Below are 17,659 nucleotides of genomic sequence, written 5' to 3'. Positions count from 1 at the left end.
AAATTATTGTAGGTAGGTAATACAAAGGACAAAATTCAAACTGCAAATAAGAATAATGCTGGATCTTCTTGTTAATAATAGGAATAAAGGAGATATTTGGGAACAGTGTGTGTGTAACCAAATCATTAAAGCAATTGATCTTATTATTTTGGTACTAAACACACAAATTAGGGACAAATTGAAAGAAATGTAGAAAACTGATAAATTCAAGATTCGTTGACATGCATCTGCCTGTTGTAAAACTTAAAAAGGGTAAGAATAAGTCAGCGTATAGTAGGAAAACACATCAGGTCTAGACAGTCTAATCTTATTGTAATAATGTAGTGATTTATCATTAACATTTCTCCCTTTCCGTGTTCATTCAGTGACATTAGTAGTTGATAGGTCGCCTCCTGCAGCCTCGCGGTTCGCGCTGTCCAATCACTCTGCCTTGTTCGCATGTTATGTAACTGGGCCTACATGTGTGACTGAGGGGAGGAAATCATAAGCAACGGTCAGCGTCCGCTCTCTCTTTTCAGGCAAGCAGGAGGAGCACTGGGTCTGCAGGCAGGGTAAGGACACCTAATACTTTACTTTCTTCCTCTGTTTCATATTTCTTTGCATGACGCATAACGCTCATTAATGTGTGTCCAGTCAGCGAACTGCTCCTCTCTACACATAAAGATTGTTCATATTTGCAGGAGACTCAACACTTAAGGATAATAATATAACGCAGCATGGTTATGGCTGTGCATTACTTGGTGTCGATAATATGCGACTATTGATGTGAATGTTAGTTTGTGGCAAAACTTCGCAACTTAACTTGTCTGTCTGAACGTTGGCTGTCAAGTGCTTACAACTTCTCTGTGCGTTTGATTGGCCAACTCTGGAGGCATGAGCTACACTGAAAGACATGATTGGTTTGAGCAGTAAAGCAGACCACGCCCCTCTCTCTTCAGGGTCACTAAACTTACAGTCATGGTTATTGAGCACTTGTACTGGATGCACTCACGTTAGTATTTTAATGCCGAGTACAAAAAAATAAGTGACAGTATCAAGCAAAAAAAAAAAATATGCCTCTCAGCACTCTGAATATTTCAATGCGTTGAAAAGCATATTTAATTTCATTCAAAATATTGGACACACATGCATTCTTTGATTAAAAAAACATTGCAACTACATTTAAGTAACCTCCACTGAAAACTAGATTTAGAATGCTTAACATTTATGCACAAATATATATGTAAACTCTGTTGGCAGTTTATTAGGTATACCTAGTTAAAACCAATGGATCTAATACAACAGTCCTGCAATAACTCTTCTCTTCATCATGGTTATAATGTTCAGTTTGTCTGGAAACTGTTTCAAAGAGGTGCTGGTTCAACTTAATAGTCAGCAGTTTGTGGTGCTGTTGAATTGTATTGCTTTATACAGACAATTGTTTCTATTATTTTGTCCATCCCATTTATTTCAATTAACATAGGCTAGATAACAGAAACACCTCTAAATATGTAACAACTCCCTAAAACAATTTCAACAGAAATGGAAGATCATAACCTTCATGAATGGAGGATATATTGCAGGGATTGGTTTTAGCTAGGTTTACTTGCTGCAAAGTGAGCGTACATTCTGCCTGTGTAACATCTGCATAACATGTGCATAGTCTTACTCTTCATACAGTTTCATGTCAAAGTCCATACCATGGTAAAAACAACATGAAACTTCTCAGTTTGCTCTTTGGACCTAGACATACAGTAAAGACTTTGACATGTTTGCATAAATGTGAGTCAGTATCTTATAACTTTTTTAGTTTTTCTGAAACAACCCAAACTTGCAGAGATTTATCATGAAATGATAATGAAAATGAGCCCCTAACACATACAAACGTTCCAGAAGCACAGACATGTTCTGTCCTGTCTGACTTAAGAGTACATACACATTCAGTCTGTTGAAGTGAAATTCTTGATCTCTTCAGGCTTGAAGTGTACTTAAAGACAACAAAAGACAGACTAGAAAATATCCTATTAATTTCCTTCATGGTTGCAGAGAACTTTCAAATATAAAAAATATATGCCAGGCAAAAATCTCAACCCTTTGAAACCCCCACTTTTCAGATAAAAAGTTTTTTTTTTCACATATATGATGTAATCCATATACTTTGATTGCTTTGATTACTAATTATAAAGATATTTTAAGGTTGTCCTGGTGTGTGTTAATGCTTCAGAGTCAGGATGAAGATTGCAGTGATTGGTCAGAGTCTCTTCGGCCAGGAGGTGTATAAGGAGCTGAGGAAGGAGGGTCACACCATCGTAGGAGTCTTCACCATCCCTGACAAGGATGGCAAGGCTGACCCACTGGGTGAGAACTTTACTGAGTGGGACCTCCAAACATGGCTTTGCCATAAATACATAGCTGTAGTTAGAGTGAAAGATTGATGTAAATATTTTTTCCTGTGTAACTAAAGCCATATTGAGTATAATTTTCCAGGCAATGTCTTTCAAAGTAGCAATTTTTTTTTTATCAGACCTGTCATGAATAGACTCATGATGGTGCCAAATGAAATTTGGACTCTTCACACCTCTGGTTTTACCACTCAGGTACTCTAAAATCTAACTCTCCTATCAAAGTTGCATCATCATAGTGCAGCCATCACCAGCATATCATCTCTTTATGTGACAATATCAGATCATCTTTATGTCAAGACAATCAACATTCTATATTTGGATTTATAGCACTGTAAAAGAAAAAGGAAGGGTTAGAGATAAAAGTAAGTTTCAATGGTTGTCGGTTAGAACCAGAAATTCCAACTTCTTAGAATTCTGCTGAGCCCAATTTAAAATTCTGCCTTTAGAGGTTATGATGTAGCCATGGCAGCTACATAAGTTGTGTAGCTCTTCCTCACTGTGGCTGCTGTATGCCTCAAAACTGGAACTACATATTGGAGCTATGTTTTTAGCAGTGACTTTCTGTTGGAGCCAGAGTTTATTGAGAAAGGACTGTGCTCCCCTCATTTATCAAAATTCCATCATAACAGTTGTCACTCATCTTAGTGAGCTTTTATTTGGTCCAGTTCCTTCTGAACATTTCATGTCATGTTCTCCTGTGGAAGCTGAAAACACTTATGAAATTTGACTTACAGGCTCTGAAGATGCATGCGGTCAAACGCTGTGGATTTGAAACTGACAATCATACCTTTGAAAGTTTTTACATTCCACATGTGATGAAGCATTGCACAATTTTGCAAAATTACAATAATTTTGGGTGCTGTCAGAAGTGTAATTTCTTGGTGCTATTAATCAGCACATCACCACAAAAGCTGTAAACATTCCACCATCATATAGAGATTGTTTCATGCAAATAGACCACAAATCTTTGATATTATTTCTAATTTATTTCTCATTGTTATATATAAAAACAGAATTTATTTTGAAGCTTTAAAACAGCAGCAGTTGCAGTTTTCACCCTCTTAACAAAACTGTAATTTAATGCAACATTGCATTTCTCCTTTCTCCTATATTCCATATGTGTGTGTGTGTGTGTGTGTGTATATATATATATACACACACACACACACACACACACAGTATATAGACTTAAATGATTAATAAATGAATAATTCTAGTGTCTTTAAACTGTGAAATTTAGCATTCACAACAACATTCACTATTCTGGCAATAAACTGATGAATCCAACAAATAGAGTGATTCATTGATAATAAAAGTCAGCTTTAAATGTTCAAGTCTTTCTGTACATTTGTGACAAAAAAACATTTTTTGCATGGCACAATTTAATAGTTGATCATTCTTTTTGTCCATAGCCACTGAGGCAGAGAAAGATGGTGTAGCTGTCTTCAAGTTCCCCCGCTGGCGTGTAAAGGGCCAGGCGATCCCAGAGGTGGTGGCTCAGTACAAGGCCACAGGTGCTGAGCTCAACGTCCTGCCCTTCTGCTCCCAGTTCATCCCTATGGAGGTCATCGACCACCCCAAACATGGCTCCATCATCTACCACCCCTCCCTCCTGCCTCGCCACAGGGGTGCATCTGCAATCAACTGGTGAGTGATGTCCATGCCCACCAGGTTTGGGCGAGGGGTCGGGAGGAGCAATGGTGACATGTCCAGTCTTTTACCTGCTGTCTCCCCACAGGACCCTGATCCACGGTGACAAAAAAGGTGGGTTCACAGTGTTCTGGGCTGATGACGGACTGGACACTGGACCAATCCTGCTGCAGAGGGAGTGTGATGTTGAACCTGATGACACTGTTAACACAATCTACAAGAGATTTCTCTTTCCAGAAGGAATCAAAGGCACAGTAAGTGTTTAGGGGGCAAGGCATTGTGGGTGGGAAAAAAAGGACAACCTAGTTAAGATAGTGTTGTGGTGGTGTAGGCTGAACATGTTGCTTAAATATAGTGTCAACAGTGGCAACAGTGGTATGAAACACAGTGATGCTCGTGTATGTGTGGTGCAACTTTTGCTTTTGTTTTTCCTCAGTGGTTAAAGTCTGGCACATGCTGTGATTTAGGGATGGCCATCATACAAAAAACTTTGATGTCACTCACAAAAGTCTTTATCACCATAATGGATAACACCACAGAAGTATCATGAGTTTGTTGGTAGAATTTTAAACCATAGAGAATCAAATGTAGCTGGTGTATTCTTAAATCTTAACCATAACAACTATGGTTTGCAAAATAGATAATTGTGATGCAAATTATATGGGAATTGAAGTAAATTGGTGAAGGTATTATAAACCACTGGGATTCACCTTTAATTCTCTAAAATATGAGGAACTCATTCTCTTTTCAGTAACAACTCTACTAGGTATGTTATATAGTAGGTGAACCCAGGAAAAAAGCCCTACCATCCCTTAAATCCTTACCAGTATATCATGTTATGGATCTTCCTGCTTCTGTATCACCAGATGTCTGCAGTCTATTTTCCAACATGACAAATGCTATATTGACAAAGTCCATAAAGAAGAAGTTGATGCTTTGCTGGAGCAAACTGAACTACATGTGTAATCTGCTCTGGTTACAGGTGGAAGCAGTGAAATTGATTGCAGAAGGAAAGGCCCCAAGACTTACCCAGCCAGAGGAGGGAGCTACATATGAGTGCATCCAGAAGAAGGAAAATGCTAAGGTTATATAAAAGGATATTTGGACAGATCGCTTCAGTTTCATAGATCTTTGTGAATGCAAACTCAAAATACATGCTTTTTGTGTGTAAGTGTAACACAATGCAGCTGTGAAATCCTCAGTATTCCAGACATAATTTGATTCTAGCTGTAACAACAATAGAGAGAACTGACCAATCCAGAAAGTAATGCATGCTCACATTTAGAATAGAATAGAATAGAATAGGATAGGCTTGATTGATTTAAATTTTAAGGATTATTATTATGCTTTCAATGTTGTATTTGACCATACAGTGCTTTCATGACTGAGGGACTGTGAAGTAACAAAAAGCTCATAATAACACTTCCTTTTATTGATTTCAAAATTCTTGAAACTTCAAAGTGTTGATAATAATTTGAGCAGGAAACAAGTATTTTGAAACATTTATAAGGACCTGAAATAAGAAATCAGATATCTGCAAATTGAATCTGAAGGCAAATCATATTTTTTAATCTCACTTGGCTAACAGAGAGAGGGGGAACATCCTGTTAGTGAACTGCCCCAACAAAAATCTGAACTGTGTATTGAAAATATTGCTAGTGATATTAATTTATGACAGATAGTTATGTTGGTGGTGGTTGGTTATGAGTATGCTGAATAAGTTTGTTTTCTAGAAATTGAGGAATGTATTTGTTTTTAAAATGGTTGCCAGAGGTAATCATAGTCATGATCAGAGGTAATCGCTTTTTGATGACAGATTGAGTGGAACCAGACGGCTGAGGCTCTCCACAACTGGATCAGAGGAAATGATAAAGTGCCTGGTGCTTGGGCAGAGATTGATGGACAGGTAACAGGACACTGTCTGTGACGGTTTCTTTTACCTGTACTGGACTGTGTTTTTGGATACTAAGTTGCAACAGCAATCATATCTTCTTGTCATGGATAGTTAAGTAAATCTTTAAACATGAAAAGTAAGTATTTTATGAAGTAGATTCTGGAAAATATTAGAGTATTATCCTATGATGTCATCAATCAACACACTTTATAGTTGCTCCAGTATTATATATCCATCCATCCATCATCTAGCCAGTCCATCGCAGGGCCAACACATATAGACAAACAACCAGTCACACTCACATTCACACCTACTTATTATTACTGCTGATACTTTATTAGTATCATGAAATACACCTTTTGTCCACTTAGAGGAAGGACATCTGCCTGAAACTCTTGTGAATTAATCAATAAATCAATTCTGCCATTTAGTGGCAACTTATTTGTAATTAAAAATGCATTACAAAGAATATGATTTCTAAAAAAAACAGCAACTGTTGAGTTCTATTAGATATTCTTCCCACCAAAATCTTGTGTCTTTGTTCCTGTAGAAAGTGACTTTCTATGGCTCCACTCTGCTGGATAAAGGCAGCACAGCTAATGGTCAGCCCCTGGAGATCCCTGGAGCCAGTCAACCCGGCATTGTCACCAAGGCAGGCCTGGTGTTGTTTGGCAATGATGGCAAAGCAGTAAGTCAGTTTATTAATCTTTGGAGAACTACACATGTTGTTGATGTGTTTGTATGTGTGTGTGTGTGTGTGTATATATATATATATATATATATATATATATATATATATATATATATATAATTTGCAATCATAACTATGAATAGTTATGATTGGTTGAGGGGCTGCTTATACCAAGCTTATACCACTAGCTTACCTGTGTTATCATTTCCACCTTGCACATTTATTGTGTGCTGCAAGTTTGTGTTAATAAAAAAAAATGTTCAGTTTGGCCGAATCACGTATCGCGTCTTCTCTATCTCATGGCGGAGGGAACAACTCAAGGATTAAACATGATTGCAGAACCAGTGCTTTTGTTTCCAGTCAGACACAGACTTCCCGAACCAAGCCTACTGTTTGGCTGTAGGAGAAAATTACTGTGTATAGAGATTTGCTACTCTAATACTGGCTACTGGTGCTCATTCCCAGCAACCTAGCACATTTAAAGGTGTTAAATATTCCCATTAACTCTGCAATACAGTGTCACATGATATGAGATGTTTTCTTCTGTTGACTCCATTCAATACAGTTCCCCTGACAGCAGACAACAGACTAATCTGTTCAATTGCTTTGACAGTGCACCAAATTTATTGTTCAAGATCTGGACCTGTGCACACTCCTCTCCACTAAACATACTGTAGATACTTTATACATAGATTGAGACTATAATACTGCTGATCTGTTTTTTGGGGGTTTTTTTTGGGGTGAAACTGGTATCACATTTTATTCAGTTGTTTGTCTTCCTCTCATTCGCTTTGTCTGCAGCTGTTGGTGAAGAATCTACAATTTGAGGATGGGAAGATGATTGCTGCTGCACAGTACTTCAGTTCAGGGAGCAGTGCTGCTGTGGAGCTCACTGAAGAGGAGAAAACCTTTGCAGAACAGATGAGGGTAGACCATCTTCTCTTACTAATGCAAGTGGAAGAATTTGCCAGGGAAATGTGTATTTGTCCTTCAAAAAAAAAAAGTCTCATGCTGACTTTAAACAATGTTTCCTCACAGGCAGTGTGGCAGAGCATTCTGACCAATGTGAGTCATATTGAAGACACCACTGATTTCTTCAAGTCTGGTGCCGCTTCAATGGATGTGGTCAGGTAATTAATAATAAAACTACAGCATGTCAAATAGGATTGTTCTTCTTGTTCTTCTCTTATTTTAGAATTTGTATTTGTTAAGTTATGGTGCTCTTAACCAGAACTGCAACTGTATAAACTTAAAAAATTCCCAGAGGGCTGGAGTGAAATCCCAGCTGACATTGGGCGAGAGGCTGGGTACACCCTAGACAGGTGGCCAGTCCATCACAAGCCTGACACATACAGAGAAACAACCATTCACAGTCATATTCACACCTATGGAGAAATTTGGAGTTAACCTGCATGTCTTTGAACTGTGCGAGGAAGCCAGAATACCCAGAGAGAACCCACGCAGGCACAGGGAGAACATGCAAACGCCTCACAGAAAAGCCCCGGGGCGAACCAGGGTTTGAACCCAGGACCTTCTTGCTGTGAGGCAACAGTGCTAACCACTGTGTGCCGCCTTCTCAGTAGAAATGAATTTATTTATTTATTAATGAACTTAATTTATATATCATCACTCTCATTCTGTGGCTATCTTCAGGCTTGTAGAGGAGGTGAAGCTTCGGGCCAGTAGCTGCCAGCTGCAGAATGAAGACGTTTACATGAATACCACATTCCAGGATTTCATCCAGATGTGTGTCAGAAAGCTCAGAGGGGAGGACAATGAAGAGGAATTGGTTCGTTGACTATGTTGGTGCAATTTCTATTTATAGAGAACCGCAATTACTGACTGATGTTTGTTACTGATTGGCCAATGAAAGACAGCATGTCGGTTACTGTCATATGCACTGTTTAATCCCCCAGGTGGAGAAGAACATCAACAACATGACCATAAAAATGCCTCATCAGCTGTTCATCAATGGAGAGTTTGTTGATGCAGAGGGAGGAAAGACCTACAAGACCATCAACCCCACTGACGGCACAGTAAGGGACAAAAACAAACAAACAAAAATAATGAAGACAAAATGATTGATTTAAGATTTTTAAAAAGTTAGCAGTTAATTTTTTATTTCTAGCCTGTAGAAAACTAAAAATTGTGGCTGCAGATGTTGATAGGTTGGTAGGTTACAGGTATTTAAAGGTGGTATATGGTTAGATATTGTAGCTCATTTGAATGCCTGTCAGTCACAATACACAGTATAATAGGTTGAACTAACTTTGATATAATGCAGGTTTTACAGACTGACCTCATCAATATTTTAATTGAAAAGACAGAAGTCTCCCTCATCAGTATTCAAATATTAAAAAAAGAAAAATAATTATCCAGTATATGGTTGGAATGCTACCTAGATGACCTCACAGGGTAGGACATTTTCTTGCCTCAGGTTGAAGTGCCACTATTCTCTCCTCTAACTCTTATACCTGTCTGTCCTACAGGCCATCTGTGATGTTTCTCTGGCCCAGATAAGTGATGTGGACAAGGCAGTGGCTGCTGCCAAGGAGGCCTTTGAAGAGGGAGAATGGGGCAAAATGAACCCAAGAGACAGAGGCAGACTCATCTACAAGTCAGTAACTCTGCAGCTTTAAAGGCCCTGAAGATGTATTTTCTCACTTAGAGTCTGACCTTGAGTTGATGGGATTCCTACATTAATAGGAGCTCTTCTCAGTGGTTTGAAGTGGACAAGGTTCAGTTGTGAAAAAATTATGTTATGTGCGCATAACATAAGCATATTCAACACCTTTTTTTAAAGAATCGACTAATTTTTATTTGACTAACTTTTATTTAGTTGGGGGTGGGAGGAGATTTATGTTTTACATCATAGAGACACAGAACTAATGTTTATGGTTCTGTTTCTGCCCGAGTGTGCATCTTCTCTCCGTATGGTGCAAGCAAAACACTGGAACAGATGTCAGCAATAAGAAGAAGCGAAGCGGGCAGTTAAATGAGCTGCCGCTAACGATAGCTCAGGTTGTTGCTAGATGCTTAGCTTGTTTTTAGGTTAGGATTCTTTGTTTATCGTTCAGGTGCTCATCACTCATTTGTTTTTACTGGGAGCTGAATTATCTACAGAGGTCTCATTAACTCCAAAACAAACGGTTCAAGTAATTAAAATCTGGTAGAAACTTTGAATAAAGCAGTTTCATATATAAAATCAATGTTTCTCTGCGATGCAGACACAGGATGTTGAGAGCGGGTGTTTACTCAGCTTGTTTTTCTGTTTACTTAAGATCCAGACGTCTGATGTTGGACAGTTGTTGACAAATCCTATCAAATCACACCCACACAGTCCCGATGAAGCAACATTGAGTTCTGAGTTGTAAACTCTGAATTAAGAAAACCTATATAGACAGTGGAAGCTGACACACTGGTTGCTTGATGACATCACATCTCAGCTGCTGGGTGTGCAGAGGGCATCAATGGATGTGACACTCTGTGATGCAGCCACTGTGTTTCAAGTGAATCCTTGATTTGGGCTATTGGGTAATCTTGGAAAATACTACTGCAATGATACTGTGACTGACATCAAAGAAAAGGCATTGAATTGACTGGTAGCACAGCATGATTCATAACTTATGGCATTACCCAACCGGCCAAGGCCAAACGAATTCATTGCATAATTTATAATTTGCATATTTGTTTAGTAGGTAGCACCAGTAAGTACAAAATAAACAAAAACGGGTCCAAGACTATTACCCATTACCATTACTTATAGTAGCGGCCCACCCAGCAGCCCCAACAGCAAGTCTTTGACCCATGTTCCCATCAGGCTATTCTGCTTGGACAGTTAAAATAAATACATAAATAAATATATAAATAATAATATATATATATATATTAATGTGGACTTTAATTAATGTAGACTTTAGACATTTTGGGGCAATGGTTTGATGAGTAGTAATGCACAGTTGTTGCAGTTAAGTCAGCTTTCGAAAATGTTTCATGCAGAAAAAAAAAATGTAATATGTTTGTTAGAACTCGGGGATACACACAGTGTTTGGTGGGAACCAGTGAATGTAAACATTACTTGTGTATAAGAAAGTCGTTGGTACTTAAACATACATGGTATATAATCTGAATGTATACTGCTTGCAATCAGAAACATGTACTTACTGTGGCTAATGGATTAACAAAGGGTAATCATAAAGGGGTCTTACTGCTTTAAAGTGCCATGAAAGTATTTCTGAAGCAAAGTTAGGTTTTTTCTTTTAGTCTGTTTATATTTACTACCAGTAACAATGTGGTCAGCTGCATATTTGGCCATTCATTGCACTGGAAAAGAAAAACTAACTGTAATGTTATACTCAGACATTATCAAGCATGTTTCATCAAGTAAGTGATCCCGTGCCTCTCTGTCCACAGGCTGGCTGACCTAATGGAGCAGCACCAGGAGGAACTGGCCACTATTGAAGCCATTGACTCTGGAGCTGTTTATACACTGGCACTCAAGACTCACGTGGGCATGTCCATCCAGACATTCCGCTACTTTGCTGGCTGGTGTGACAAGATCCAAGTAAGGAATTAGCTATTAAAGCCTGCCAATGTCACAATGTCATAAAATGAGAACACTGAATTCAGCGACCAAATGACAAGACTATATGGCTAATTAGCAATCAAGTACAGATACATACATATATTATATATTTATACATATAATAAATAATATCCTCTTTTCACAGGGCAGCACCATCCCCATTAACCAGGCCAGACCCAATCGTAACCTCACCTTCACCAAGAAGGAACCAATAGGGTAAGTAGATTTTTTTTTTTTTTTTTACATCAATCTTACATGTCTATAATTAAATGATTAAACACAGACATGCTGTTTAATCATATGTTGTGTAGAAAGAAAATGATTATATATGTTATAGCTTATAAAGTCATTAATAGACTCTACCGAAAACTACCAAAGTTTGCTTTAAAACAGTAACTCTGTAGATTCTAACCATATTCTGGGGATTGGTGCTGCTCTGAGGCTGCCCAGTGTTCCTAAAAAGTTGTGCATGTAAAATGGCACAGGATGCATTTCTCCATATGGCTTAGTAATAATTAATATAATTTGTATCACTTACTTAATCTCTGTCTTGAGTAGATGTTGATCAGAAGCAAGAAATGCTATAGATTACCTAAATGTATCAGCATTTAACGTTATCGCCTTCAATCACAGTCATTCCAATGTCTTTTCCTCATATTTGATAAATAAATAAATTAGGAGAGACAAACCCTTGAGTCATTAGCAAAAGTCCTCCCTTTCCTTCTTCTCAGAGTGTGTGCCATTGTGATTCCCTGGAACTACCCTCTGATGATGCTAGCCTGGAAGACAGCAGCCTGCCTGGCAGCTGGTAATACAGTAGTCCTCAAACCTGCTCAGGTAAGCCTCCACACTTGCAATCTGTCTCTGTGTATACAAGACTAAATTAAAATGGCTGTGCAGTCTGCATAGTATGTGACAGATAAATACACGGGCCATTTATGTTTGTTTCCAGGTGACTCCACTGACAGCTATGAAGTTCGCCGAGTTAGCAGCAAGGGCGGGACTACCCAAGGGTGTCATTAATATTCTACCTGGATCAGGTAGGAACACACGCATTTGGCCTTATATGGTAGTTCTGATTGTTGATCAAGATTGTCCACAGAATAACCATACACTTTAAAAGTAAGGTTAACAATTACAATCGAGTGCACTTTTAATAATATTCAGGGAATATCTCCTCATAGTCTGCTAGCTGCCCCTTCTTTGTGTGCTGAAAAAAAATCTTTGTTTCTTGGCTCTATACTTGGGGTATAAATTAAGTGTATTGGTGCGATCCATTCCAGCCAATCATGGCCTTCGTCGTTGTGCACAGGAGGTGGGAAGATATAAAAATTAATTTTTGCTCTTGTTGTATGGGTCACCACTGATTTTGGGACAGAAATCGGAGACATTAATTTTGACATCAAGATCAATATTAAAAGTCTACATTAATATCTGCACTGTAAATTTTATCACTCTAAACTGTCTAATATCTGTGATTGTGATTTCTCCGGTTCAGGGATCCGGCTCACCATTACAAAGAAAAATGCACTACTGCTGGGTCTAAATGTGTATTTACAATTTCTTGATTACTGAGGTGAATGTAGATAGTGTGAATATAAATATACAAATAAAATAAAAAAGAAACGCAAAGATAATCAAATTAATATCATGAACTAACTGCAGGTAAAATGGGCAGAGTGATATGGTGGAAGCAAATAGGTTTAGTCTATTCTATAACCATATTCATACTGAATTTTGAGATGTCTATCAATGGTGAAAATTAAAGTTTACTTACTTTACCATCAACCCGGCCTTTCTTGTGGGTTGAAGGAAAAATAAACCACTAACGAAGTTAATGTTTGCTGGATAACTTTAGAGAAGGCTGGTGTCAGCCAGACGACTCTAAAACTGTCAAAAATCTTTCAAAACAATCTGCAGGGTAGTGATGCAGGATTATCAAAAGAGATAATTAAAGTGCATGTCGAGTGGCCGTGTAGCTCAGAGCTGATTTCAGCCAAAGGCCTTATCTTTTGCTGCCTCAAGGTTTTTATCTCCTTTGAGGATGGTATCAAGTGGAAAAATGATTTCTTAATACACTGATTTATTAATCTGAGATGCCCGCGCACATATCGCATTCGCCTTCCACCATAACCACTTAAGATATTATACAAGACGAGAGATAAATTGGTGGCGCTATTGCTGGCAAGAAAGGACACTGCATTAATACAAATACTAATGACGGCCTATTACTCACAAATCTTAAAGCAATAAAACTGGTTAAGCTAAACTGATAAAGCTGAATAAATTATTATTTTAGCATCAGAGATAAATTAGTGGCGGTACAAGACATAAAGAACAAATAACTGAGCAGCATTATGGAACTTAAATGTGGTCAATGGATTGCAGTATTGTTCCATGACATATTTCTCATGTTACTATCTTTGCCTAGCGATATCATAGAAAATTCAGATTTTCATTGAATTACTTCATTTTATTAATGCAATGGTGTGTTTTACAGAATTAAGGGTTTTAAAGACTTATAAAGGCTTTTATAGACACGAAGACCTGAAAACAAATGCTTGCAAGCACAGTGGGAAGGATGTATGTAAATGCTATGCCAGGTGAAGTTGCCTTCCCTGTAAGCTAAGCAACAAGTCTTCAGGCACTGTAATTCTGTAAAAACAATCTAAACCACTAACTCTTGCTAGTTCTTTCTCCATTATGTTGTGGATGCTGTGCTTTTATATTGCATTTGTTTTGCTTCAGCTATGAAAAAGCGGATACACTTGATTCCACAGCTTTCCGCCTTGGCCATTTGTTAGTGTTGGTTTCTATGGTGATGCATGTCCGTGAGTTAGGGCTTAAGAGCTTCTGAAGGAGCACTGAAGGGAGGGATGTTTGTTTTGCTACTGAATATTGAATATCAGCAATCTTTTGCCAAGATGCCTTACTCTGCCACTCTGCCTATAATACAAGAAATTTATCGAAGCATAAAAGCCATTGGCTTCCTTGTCAAGCATCACCATGAGCCTGAAGCTGACTGCTGAAGCTATGATGCTATTTAACTCATCTTTTTCTTTTAGGCGCTCTGGTGGGTCAGCGTCTGTCTGATCATCCTGATGTCCGTAAACTGGGCTTCACGGGTTCAACTGAAATCGGTAAACACATCATGAAGAGGTGAGAGGTAAAACGCATTTACCAAACCTGATCAAAATTGAATTTAACATTGCTGCTCATCTTTGTGTATCTGTGTTATTATCCATTTACAGCTGTGCAATCAGTAATGTGAAGAAAGTCTCTCTGGAGCTTGGAGGAAAATCCCCTCTCATCATCTTCAGTGATTGTGACATGGACAAGGCTGTGCGCATGGTAAGCTCATTCATAGAATTTTTGGTCATTCTGCACATTTTTTGAAATACAATATTTAACTTTTCTCTAAGATTTATACTTGAAATAAGCTCCAAAACATATCTTAATTGTTGTCAAAGGCTTCTGTGACCCAGACTCATTGAACAGCCGTGCAGCAGTGCAGATATTCCCTTTTTTTGGAAGTGCAGATACAGTGAATTTAACAAAGGTGTAGGTGAAGTGTAATGGAGCAGGGAGAGATGGAGCGAGGAAAAAAAGTCTCATAGCCTCATGTTAGCCTGATTTCCAGAACGTGTATACTGAGCTTTAAATAGTTACAGAGGTAAAACTATTTTGTTTATTGTGTGTGTATTCCAGGGCATGAGCTCAGTGTTCTTCAACAAGGGAGAGAACTGCATTGCAGCTGGCAGACTGTTTGTGGAAGACTCCATTCATGACCAGTTTGTGAAAAAAGTGGTATGTGTCTTTTTATCTCACACTGCTGACATTTCTCAATTGTGTTTTGTTTTTCTATACCTCTGAACAGCAAAAAGTTATTATCATTTAGTTTGTTGGCCAATTTCACTTTTTTTAAATCTTGCTGCCTACTTAGAGATTTGTAAAATACCCATCCAAAGCACATATACAGTATTAAATTTCATTCTGACAGATTAAAAAGAAATGGAGACAGGACAGTCCTTTGTGGCTTTCCTGTGTTACTGACCACCATATCAGACGGAATCAGCAAAGGCTCAATACCTAAATGTATAATATGGATTTAATTTTAGTTTTGTGCAAATTTGTAACACATGGCGTCTCTTTGTCATTATGGTTATTTAGTGTAGTTTGATGTGCTAAAATGGCAATTGTATCCACTAAAAATTAAATACAACACAATAAAGTGTACACTCAGGTATTGGACATATCGAACACACAGACAGTATAATGAGACTCTAACCTGTCTAATTACACTGGGTAGAATTTGGACCTGATCCTGGACCTCGGGATCTTGAATCAGGGTTTGGTTCCTCAGAACAAAGAGGACCTGTGAAGACCTTTAGTCTTTACTCTTCTATAATACTGGTAACAACACACAGTCTATCCATGACCTGTAAGCTACAGTGTGTTTGTTTAATTTATCTGTCGATCCCTTGCTGCAGCTCAGCCTGCCAGCTGCTGTGAATCAGATATTGACACACCTTTTCTGCTGCCAACAAAGGAAAAAGGAGAAATTCTGATATTTCCTAAAACACCTATTTTTCTAACTTTTAATGACTAAAAGTAAAAGGGATGACTTAAGTCATTTCAGTTGGTTTTAAAAGATTACATTTTGGATGTCCTCCTCAGGTTGAGGAGATCAAGAAGATGAAGATTGGTGATCCACTGGACCGCTCCACCGACCATGGCCCTCAGAACCACAAAGCTCACTTTGGACAAACTGGTGGAATATTGTGAAACTGGGGTCAAAGAGGGAGCCACCTTGGTCTGTGGTGGCAAACAGATAAAGCGACCAGGTAAGAAAACATAAGGTAGATAATGTAGTGAGTCTCAGGTTTCAACAGTGTCAGTCATTGTGGTCTACCCCTGATATGATGGATGATGCAGTTTGACTGATTTCATATTAATTTCTCACATGTATTGTTACTGTTATATGTTTTCTTCCAGGTTTCTTCTTTGAACCCACCGTGTTTACTGATGTCGAAGACCACATGTACATCGCTAAAGAGGAGTCATTTGGCCCGGTCATGATCATTTCCAAGTTCAAAGGCAGGTAAGGCTAACTGAAGATTACACACAACACCTTGAAATGACTCATATCACCATTTTTGCTTCAGAGTTGGTGTGACATCATGAAACTAGCCCTGAGTCTTTTTTTCTGTATTCTGATTCTCTCCACTGCCTTACTTCCTCTCTGTCTTGCTGTCTCAGCGAAGTAGATGATGTCCTGAGAAGGGCCAATGCTACAGAGTACGGTCTGGCTTCAGGTGTTTTCACACGCGACATCAGCAAAGCCCTGTATGTCAGTGAAAGGCTTAATGCCGGCACAGTTTTTGTCAACACTTACAACAAGACTGATGTGGCTTCACCTTTCGGAGGCTTTAAGCAGTCTGGATTTGGCAAAGACCTAGGTAAGAAAAACTGCTGCTGTTACTCTGTAGCTCTAGTTCTTCCATTTAGTATTGTATTGTAATATAATTTGCATTTCATACCAGGAAAAGGAAACATGAGTAAATTTAGGTCATGGTTTTAGTCACACTGTTAATTTAGGATTATTACAATTAACTCTCAATTTTAATCTTATGTTAACTGTAGCATTAGGACAGTGTACACCAACCAGTCTTGACTGATATCCATACTTACTGTGAGTCACTTTGTTACTCCCAACAGGACAAGAGGCTCTCAATGAATACCTGAAAACAAAGGCAGTGACCATTGAGTATTAAGCCACATTACAGAGGACCCTAGCATCAGCTTCGTGCATGCAGTGATGCATGACAGAAGAGATACGTAGAGTGATGCACAGGGTCATCTGGATGAAGAGATGTCATCACACTGAAATCAGCTCCGACTTAAAGTCATGTCCCAAGAGTTGGTCTCTCACTAGTGACTACTGTGCGTTAGCTAGGTGCCTTAACATACTAATTGATTACATAAAGACCTTAAATTTGTCTAACACATCAATATCCAGCCCTCTCAAAAACACACACCTGAGCCATGTTGTAGTAAATATTGTCCTGAAATATGCAAATGAAATATGCAAATGAAGTATGTTTCTAGATAGCCCAAGTAACTTCTGAGATTGTTTTGTTATCAGTGTGTTATCAGTGTGATTGAATTACCAGGTAGGATTTTAAACAGATTGCATTAATTTCTTATGGCTTACATCAAGTCAGAAAAATCTTAAGAGATATAACATTTCTAATTATTTTTATCAATGAAAACTGCTGAGCACCCCACTGCTGCAGACCTCTTTATTACTTTTGTCATTATGTCTTTTTCATTATGCATTTTAAATACATTTATTTGCTTGAGAAGATTGATACAACTCTCAAATCTGTACACTATATAAAATGAAAAAAAAAAGAAAAATAGAAATATATGAATATAAAGCTGCAGGCAGGAGG

At 38.2% G+C, this 17,659-nt stretch overlaps 1 protein-coding gene across 1 annotated transcript; it reads left to right on the top strand.

Annotated features, from left to right (window-relative positions):
• The first annotated feature begins 392 nt into the window (after positions 1-392).
• Positions 393-17,491, top strand: aldh1l1 (aldehyde dehydrogenase 1 family, member L1). Its single transcript, XM_018667521.2, is given in 25 exon segments — positions 393-551; positions 2,204-2,337; positions 3,797-4,031; positions 4,123-4,288; positions 5,017-5,118; positions 5,851-5,940; positions 6,479-6,616; positions 7,421-7,546; positions 7,658-7,749; positions 8,273-8,411; positions 8,413-8,421; positions 8,536-8,655; positions 9,109-9,236; positions 11,033-11,183; positions 11,350-11,420; positions 11,936-12,041; positions 12,157-12,244; positions 14,270-14,363; positions 14,456-14,555; positions 14,913-15,011; positions 15,882-15,962; positions 15,964-16,048; positions 16,200-16,305; positions 16,464-16,663; positions 16,923-17,491. Coding segments are annotated over 24 exon segments (2,709 nt in total). The 5' UTR covers positions 393-551; positions 2,204-2,210; the 3' UTR covers positions 16,979-17,491.
• Positions 17,492-17,659: the final 168 nt, after the last annotated feature.

This window comes from Lates calcarifer, linkage group LG12 (assembly GCF_001640805.2).
Source record: "Lates calcarifer isolate ASB-BC8 linkage group LG12, TLL_Latcal_v3, whole genome shotgun sequence".
Lineage (NCBI taxonomy): Eukaryota > Metazoa > Chordata > Actinopteri > Centropomidae > Lates > Lates calcarifer.
This window is presented reverse-complemented; position numbering and strand designations above follow the sequence as displayed.